Here is a 9,820-nt window from a genome sequence, read left to right on the forward strand (position 1 = left end):
ACAATCTAGTAGAAATTGTAGTACATTGCCTCATAATTTGAAGGATGACTTGTCTTGGCCATTGAGATGGAGTTTTCATGATGAGTGCACTACTGTTCATAGTTATACAATGAACATAACCTACGATGAATCATAACATAAAGTTATCGATTGTCATGATTCACCAAACTCTTATACTTCATGGACTCTTAACTTTGAGAGGATATTAAGTCGATGTTAAAGTCAATGAGAGGCTTTCATCTATGGATGAGACCCTAATGCAATTAGGTAGCAGGTATTTTCAATAGAGACACCATGGTATCTCATAAGATAAAGAGAAGATGTCTCCTAGGGTGATCGTAAGGACATGTGATCAGATAGACTATGGGCATAGCAATTCCTTTAGTATAATTTAACATATACTCTTTAGAACTAGAGTATATCAATTAATCACATAATAAGAGGATATGTTACTCAAGGATTGAAGAGGTAATAACTCTACCCTATTAGATTGCAAACACCAATTCACTAGTTAGGTGATAGGTACTTTGCTTTCTCTTAAGGGATCTACATGTAGTGGATAGTAGGCCACAAACTTGAGCTTTGCCTCGTTGTAATTACATAAGATATTAAAGTGTAGATAAATTTCTTTAATGAAGTGTTGAGTTAACTTTAAAATTGGATTATGAGGGAACAAATATTTTTCTATAGGTCCCAATGGTCCTCGCTTAAGCCCATACTTCATGGTGGCACATTATACTTGAGAGATTTGGGTTTTTAGTTCATATGTATACATAAGAGTGTTTTGGTAAAATCGTAAGGTTGCACTAGATTTTATTAATAGTCTTTCTATGATGGATTAGTTAATTAATTAATTAATTAGAGACCAATAAGGTTAATTAATTAATTAAAATCCAAATGGATTGGATTAAGTGATCCAAGCTCAATTAGGTTAAGTTACTATAGCCTATAAGGAAACCTATAAATACTTCCTTAGGAGGTTAAGGCTTTAAAATTTTACTTATTTGTCTTCTAAAGAGAAATTTTACGAGAGAAACCTTAGCCTACTTTAAAAGAGAAAGAGAAACCCACCATTTTCTTGAGTATCTAAATCTGCATAAGGAGAGATTGGGTAAAAGAGCATTGGTTAGACGAGTTCTACAACATCCTCGACAACTTCTATGAATGGATTTGATCTAGGTATAAGGAATCACATATCTCTACATTCCCTATCTCAAGCTCAGGTTAGATGCATGAAAACGCCTCAAGGCTTCTAGATTTAAAGCAACAAAAACAAAAATAACATTTTTAATAATCAAAGGATTTAGAAATGCACATTAGAAACCTTATCTTTGATTTAGATATTCCAAATCAATTCATTTCAATGAAGATGCAAATCAAAGCAGTTGGAAGCCTCGTAAACCCATGAAATTCCACTTGATAACTCAACCTCGAACCTTGGCACTCAAACGATGGAGTGTTTAGGAGGGTAGAAGCTAAAACTCTTTTTACTCTCTAATTGTGGAAACTTGAACCTTTAGAGGGTATTCATACGATTCCCCACTAGGTTAAAAAAATTAATTTCTTAGAATTTTATATTTGATATTTTATTATTATTAACATAGCCTACAAAATAATAATAATTGTAAAACCAAGGTTTGGTTAATCTCGGTTTTGATGATAACAAAACAAGGTTTGGAACTAATGATTATATTTCAAATGTGATTAGGTAAGAAGATTTCCAAAGTGACGATCATAAAGACAAAATCAAACCAAAGAGAAATCATTAAGAAGAAAAAGACCTCAAAGAGAAGTTCTTTTCAAAGACCTAAGCTTTTAAAGAATCTCTTTGTAAGGTTGTTGGTGCACTAAGTCTTTTATGCATTACATTATTAATTTATGCACCAAAATCATCCAAAAGTAATTTTGTTTTAAATCCTTTAAAATTAGATGATTTCATGTTTTGAACCAAAATCTTATGTCAAATGTTTTCCAAACTTGTTTAAAAGGTTCTAAGTTGAAAATGATGATTGTTGTGCCAAAAATGGCTCAACCAGTTGAACCAAATGAGGAACCGGTCAACCCCCAACTCAACTAGTCAAGGAGTGCAAAAAAAAAAATCTTCTCTCTCTTCCAGAACAATTGTTCAACTGATCAAGTTTGAACCTCAATCGATTGACCCTCATCTCAATCGATCGAGGTCCGATTAAGGGGGTTGAGGTCCAACGGTCACTTGCCAAGCATTAAATGCTAACGGTTAGTCAACCAGTCAAACCCCCAATGACTAGTTTAACATTTTTCCTCTATAAAAAGGCTGCAATCTTCATTGCTTCCAGAGTTTAACATTCTTAAACATTTTTTGAATATATTTGAGCCTTGGGAGAGTGTTTTTTAGTGCACCATTATTCTGAAAATTACATATCATTAGTGCACCATTCAATCCTAGTTTTCTTGTATCATTTGAGCCTTAAAGTTTTGTACTAGGATTTTGTGAGATCCTTTATTATCTTCATTTGTAAATCTTTAAGAGGAAGAGTCTAAGTATGAGGTATCACTTAGGGATTTTCAAGTGTAGGGTATCACTTGAGGGGTTATTCAAGAGTAAGGTATCTTTTGAGGTTTGTAAAGGATGCTTGGAACCAAAAATCCAAGACAGTGGATAGGAACCATAATTCAATTATATTGTTTGAAGGCTTGGTTTGAAAACCTTAAATTAGTGAAACCTCAAGCTTAGGATGGAAGCTAGAGGAGAGTGGATGTCGGTCAGGTTGCATCAAACCACTATAAAAATATTGTGTTTGCATTCTCTCTTCCCTACTCTTTTACTTTATATGTAATTATTTTTATATTGTTTTATTATATATTTGTGTATAATTGTCTCTTGCATTCAAACAATTTAAATTTGCAAAAATAAATCATCACCCTATTCACCCCCCCATGGTGATGACCTTAAATTGAATTAGTCTAATTTTTCTAATAATAATAATGTTTTTTTTTTTTAGAATTTTGTATTTGATATTTTTAAAAAAATAAAAAAAATTGTGGACTATGTTTTGTTTTGATTTTGAGATTTTTAAAATGGTTAAACTTTTAAAGTTTAATTAAGTACTTACTAATTTATGAATAACGACACAATTATTTAAATAAATGTTATTTAATTATTGGTAAATTTTAATTTTATTTAAATATTTGATATTTTATCAAATATCCCTTTTATTGGTAGGTTATTTTTAATTTGATTTAAATATTTTTCTAAATGTTTAGATTTTTAGGTTTAATCAAATATTTATTAATTTAAAGTTGACTACTTAAATTTTAATGATGACATTATACTTACATCATAGATAACTTTTACATAAAAATCTTATCACCATCAAGTAATTTATATTTAATTACTTCTAAAAAATACAAAAAATTATTAGCAAAATTATTAAATTTTTCTAAAAGTTCTCCGGTAAAATGCTTCTAAAAATTATTTAAAATGTTTTTGTAAGATTTCTTATTGTCTTTAAAATTTTTATTTTTTTCATAAAAAATATTTGAATATTTTTTTTTATAAAATCTAAGACTCTTTTATCAATGTTTTTTGTATTTTTGTTATTTAACTTAACATATTTGTGGACCTGCATTTTTCCCGTGTGTTCTCACTCCACGACGAGACTTCCTTTTTATTTATTTGGTGAAAAATATGATTTTTTTAGAAAAAACTTGAAATCACCACTTATTTTTGTTTTGTTTTTAGGGAAAAATAAAATAAGAAAGAAAACACTAAGTGTAGTTCCTTATTTGGAAAAAACAGTCTGTGGAAAACCAAAGTCGGATCTGGGGGTCAAGTTACTTATTGGGAAGGTATGACAAAAGACCGTAACACCTCTCTAAGTCTCTAAAAACGGGTCTCTACTAAATAAGGTGATGCAAATGTGGCAATTGATAAGGAAATCAATGGATATCGATGAAATGATCAAATAATAAAACGAATCATTGATGAGAATAAGCAAAGTGAGAGTGAGATCGTACCTTAGCAACAAGTAATAATGCACTATCATGAAACGAGATTAATGCATAATAATGAATACAAAATATATCACATGTGTCACAAAACAGAGCAAGATACCATTAATGTCAATTATGCACTTCACTCAAATCAATTTTAAAAGAAAATATCATGGATATTGGTCCCCCACCAAAGGCCAATTTATTTTAGCATGAATTAATCTCATAAATTTCATTGTGTTGAAATTATGAAAATTCATTCATATTTATTAAAAGAAAATCGAGAAAAATGAAAAATTATTCTAAAATCAAAGAAAATTCGTGAAAGTGCTTACATGAAGGGAAATGTAGCAAGTTTATTAAAAACGAGATTTTTGGTAACTTTAAACCCTAAGGAATGAAGAAGAAAAGAAATGACTTAAAATTATTTAAAAACTTGTGTGGAATTAAAATTATTTGAAAATCTAGAGTTTTGAAATTTTGAAAATTGGAGTTTTGAAAATTAAATTTGAATAACAATTGGAGTTTTGAAAATTATTTGGAAATTTGACTTTTGAAAATTAAATTTTGACACCAAAAGATGAAGAATTAAGAGGATGACAGTTGGCCTTTAGGGTAGTGCACTGGAGGGTGGCCATGCATAGCCATGTGGGAGTGAGTCTCGGGGTAGAGAGATACTGGCAAGGATGGGTAGAACTCTGATGTGTTGTTAAAACTTCATTAGATCAAGGCATCAAGTAGATACAATCTATTCATAAATCCAAGCTTTCATCATAGCTAAAAGGTGATGGAAATCTCCATTAAAATCAAGCTTTCATCACGGCTTAAAATGGTATAAAAAATTCAAGAGAATTATCCAATGTTTTAAAAACCGGACCGGATCGGCCGGTCCGATAGGTCCGACCGCCGGCCGATCACCGTTTCGGTTCGGTCTGGTCATTTGGACCGAATGGGGATCGAACCGAGGTCGTACCGTTTGAATCGGCAGTCCAACCGGTTGGAACCGGCCGGTTCAATTGATTTTAAATTTTTTTTAAAAAAAAACAACATCAAAACGACGTCGTTTTGATGCTTCTGACATCAAAATGACGCCGTTTTGGAGTCCTATTTAACAAAACGAAAATCTCCAGGCTGCACCGCTGCTACCTCCAAACTCCAACCCTTCCTCCTCCGCTCGCTGCCGACGCGTCCCAGCCGCGACACCAAGGGTCCAAGACAGATCCCGCTGACGGCCTGCGACACCCACACAGGTCCCGCCAGCTGCCCACAACACGCACACTGGTAGCTTCCCCCCTCTCCTCCACCATCCGTCGACGCATTCTTGCCACGACACCAAGAGAGATCCCTTTGAAGGCCTACGACACCCACACAAGTCCCACCGTCGGCCCACGACACACACACTGGTAGCTTCCCCCCTCTCCTCCACCCGCCGTCGACGCATCCCTACTGCGACACCAAGAGAGATCTCGCCGACGGCCTGCGACACTCACACAAGTCCCGCCGGCGGCCCACGACACCCACACAGGTATCACCTGCGTTGGAAAGTTCCCCTCCTCTCCCAGCTGGTAGCCCGGCCCGACATTGGAGTTTGCCCAGTGAGTAGTTGTTTTCTAAGTTTTCTTTGTTATGCTATACAAGTTCATTAAGATTAATATATTATTAATAATAATAATTCAAGGTGATGATGCTAATTGCTAAGATAAGTAGCTGGATTATGTGTTTCCTCTAAATTTATTTATTTATTTATTTATTTTTTAAAGTAAATATACAATGAGGTAAATGTGGAAGGAAGCCATCATGCCTTTTGGTTTAAATAATTGCCTATTCATGAGGAATTCTTCAGTAACTTAAAGCAATATTGATTTAGTTTATAATATGATAGAATGCATAGGATGCTTTAATAATTCTTATTTTAAAAATGACCTTACCTTTGATGAAGAAGTGGTAAAATAATGGTATAATGATATCATACATTAATTATATACGAGTGATTATGAAGATTGATCTCTTTTGGACCACATGTATGTTGACGCATGCCATAGAGAAAATGTGAAAGCATGCATTGAAAAAGAAGCAAAATTTACAAGATATTTGTGGAAAACTTCTCCAAACATGCTTGTTTAGATATTTGTGGAGTTTGCCCATCAATATATCTCTACAAAATTACTTTAGAATTTAGATAAATTTATAATTGGATCAAAACATGCTTGTTATAATGACCATTATTCCTTTAGATAAATTTACCCATTGATATGTGATTGTTATAAATTGTTGATGACTTTATTATAAATCATTAAATTGCTGATGACTTCTATTCTCTACGTTAATGTGAGATTTTTGTTTCTAATTTGATAGAGAAATAGAAAATGGAATCAAACTTGACTCCATCCTCTGGTCAATATTCAACTACCAATTCTCAATCAACTAGAAGTAAGACCGATCCTGCATGGGAGCATGTTTCTGAAGAAAGATATGCAAATGGAAGGAAAGCTCTTATTTGTTTGTATTGTATAAAGATTACAAAAGGTGGGGGTATTCATAGAATGAAACAACATCTTGCTAGAGTAAAAGGAGATATCGGTCCATGTAAATCGGTTCCTCTTGATGTAAGATTTCGAATGGAAAATTCTTTGCAAGAGTTTGTGAATTCTAAGAAAGCAACCCAAGAAGCATATGAATGTAGAAATCCTCATGGTCCTAATGTGTCACAATTTGAAAGGGATATGGCAGAAGGTGAAAAAGAGGTTCAAGAAATGCAAAGTCCTATGGCAGCTAATAGTGGAAAAAGGAAAAAATCAACAGTGGATAAGTATTTTGCACTAAGAAATACTCAAGGAGCTCAACCTTCTATGAGGAGTGTACTAGTTGGAAAAGAAGCTATTTGGAGAGCGGATATGGCAGTTGGGAGATTCTTTTATGATGCATGCATTCCTATTAATGCAGTGAATTCCTTCTACTTCAAGCCAATGTTGGATGCTATATCTGCAATTGGTCCCAGATATAAGGGTCCAAATTACCATCAACTACGGGTTAATCTTTTAAAGGATGCCAAGAAGGAAGTTCAGTTACTTGTGGACTCTTATCGTGCAATTTGGGCAAAAGTTTGGTGTACAATAATGGGTGATGGTTGGACAGATAATAGACAAAGAACACTCATCAACTTCCTTGTGTATTGTCTTGAAGGAATATCGTTTGTGAAATTCGTTGATGCTTCGGACATTGTCAAGGATGCAACTAATTTGTTTCAGTTATTTGATGAGGTGATTGAATGGGTTGGTCTACTCAATCTAGTTCATATAGTCACTGATAATGCAGCAAATTATGTGGTCGCGGGGAGATTGATTTCTCAGAAACATAAACACATTAATTGGTCACCTTGTGCAGCTTATTGTCTTAATTTGATCTTTAAGGATATTGGTAAGATGGACCATGTTGCTGAACTTGTAAGACGTGCATCAAAGGTGACAATTTTTGTTTATAATCATGTTGTTTTGTTAAGTTGGTTGAGAAAAAGAGAATGATGGACAGAGATTTTGCGACCTGGTGCAACTCGCTTTGCTACTACATTCATTGCACTCAAGAGTCTTCATGATCATAAACATGACTTGCAAGCTTTGGTGACTAGTAAGTTTTTTTGTGGACTCTAGATATTCAAAGGATTATAAAAGCAAAGTTGCAGTTTCCATCATCTTGGATAATAGATTTTGGAATGATTGTTTGATTGTTGTGAATCTTATGTCTCCACTAATGCGCTTATTACGTATTGTTGATTGTGATGAGAGGCCTTCGATGGGATATGTTTATGAAGGCATGTATAGGGTTCGTTTGGGCATCAAGAATTGTTTAACTACAATGAAAGCTATACAAGCCTTATATAGAGATCATAAAGCAACGTTGGGATCAACAACTAAAGAAAAACATTCATTCAGCAGCTTATTGGTTGAATCCATGTTTCCAATATGATCAGGAAAACTTTTGTAATAAGCCAAATGTTATTAAAGGTGTCATGGATGTTATTGATCAGAAAGTTCTGAAAGGCAAGCTTGAAACAATGAATGAAATGAAGTTATTTCGTGATCGATTGGGAAGTTTTGGAAAAGAACTTGCTTATTCTTCACGTGAAGTACTTCAACCTGGTAAAATATTATTTTCATTTATTGGTATATTTATTCTTTTTTATTAGTTACCTACTTACTATTTAATATTTTAAACTTGCTAATGTGTTTTATTTTTTTCTTATTTTTAATGTGAAATGGCAACTAGATGAATGGTGAAGGCTACATGGATATAGTGCACCACATTTGCAAAAGTTAGCCATTCTAATATTGAGCCAAACCGCATCGTCTTCTGGATGTGAGAGGAATTGGAGTGTCTTTGAACGTATACATACCAAAAGAAGGAATACATTGGAACATCAAAGGCTTAATGATCTTATAGACATTCATTACAATTTGCGCCTAAAAAATCGGTATAAATGATTTCTTAGTTGTTTTGAATTTAAATTCTTCTATTCACAATTATGAATAATTATATGCTTTTTTTTTAGGTTCTATAACAAGAAAAAAATCTATGATCCCATTGACTATGCATGCATTGATGAGACCGATTTTTGGGTACTTGATGATGATCAACCAGTAGAGTTAGATGTTGAAGAATTGAAAAATCTTCTATATGAAGAAGGGTCAATTCCAATAAATGAAGTGGAAGGTTCAAGTTCTCACATTGGTTAGTAAAATATTTAAATTTATAAAAGTTCAATAATTATATTTTTTTCTTCAAAAATGATTTCTTGTTGATATATATTCAATATTTTTGTAGATGATGAGGATGGTGGTGACGTGGCTATAAAAGGGCTTGATGTGGAGAACTTTGGTTTTCCAAATGCTCATGTTCAATCTCCATATTCCAATTTCCAAAATGAATGAAGACATGAATTTTATATTTATTAGTATGCAAAAAACTTCATGAATATTCAAACATTGACATGTTATATTTTTATGTTGAGTAATTATTTAAGTGTTGTGGACCTATGGTTGACATTTGTATTATCTATTATGGACAATGTATTAAGTTAACAACTCTTTGATAATTTGGTTATTATAGGATAGTAATGGTTTGATTATTTGATAAATATTGAGTTTATTGACATTATGAATGTATAACATCTTATATTGTGTTATAGATATCATATATGATAATTGATGACTTCTACAGGTAAAAATTTTTGTGACAAAACTCAACAAACAAAGTAGATACTGTCAAAATTTACATAGAATTTATTAATTTTTTAATTTTTTATAATATATAAAATAATAAAATATATATTTATGACGTCACCGGTTCAATAGAGGTTCGATAACGGTTCGACCGCCGGTCCAACCGATGAACCGTGAACCGGTAACTTTTTCGGTTCAATGACCGGTCCGGTTCTGAAAACATTGGCATTATCCACTAAAACACTCACTCATGCAACCATATATTCTACATTATTTTAGCCACTAGAGAACCATTTGATGGCTGCCACTTTCATCCATTAAGCTTCCATATTGTATCCATTTTAAACAATTGCAATAATTCTCCATTATGAAACCGCAATTTCCTTAATGTTCGGCCATAAGAATCTTTATTATGCAGCCACAATTTCCCTTTAACTCCACTGAAAATTCAGCTGGCAATACACCTTATGCAGCTACCAAAATTCATCTTTTTAGCATTGAAAATTTAGCCACATTCTCTATTGAAACACGCATTGAAATTCTGCTACATTCCTTCATCGGATTCTCACCATAAAAACCACCATATGCGGCCCACAATATCACCTAAAGTCCACTAAAAATTCAGCCGCCAA

The 9,820-nt window shown here is 33.1% G+C and overlaps 1 protein-coding gene across 1 annotated transcript; it reads left to right on the plus strand.

Moving 5' to 3' along the window:
- Positions 1-6,338: 6,338 nt before the first annotated feature.
- On the plus strand, positions 6,339-8,897 carry LOC100241297 (uncharacterized). The gene is made up of 3 exons (XM_010660888.2): positions 6,339-7,433; positions 7,940-8,108; positions 8,791-8,897. The coding sequence occupies exons 1-3, from the start codon at positions 6,339-6,341 to the stop codon at positions 8,895-8,897; spliced, it is 1,371 nt and encodes a 456-aa protein (XP_010659190.2).
- Positions 8,898-9,820: the final 923 nt, after the last annotated feature.

Source organism: Vitis vinifera, chromosome 13 (assembly GCF_030704535.1).
Source record: "Vitis vinifera cultivar Pinot Noir 40024 chromosome 13, ASM3070453v1".
Classification (NCBI taxonomy): Eukaryota; Viridiplantae; Streptophyta; class Magnoliopsida; order Vitales; family Vitaceae; genus Vitis; species Vitis vinifera.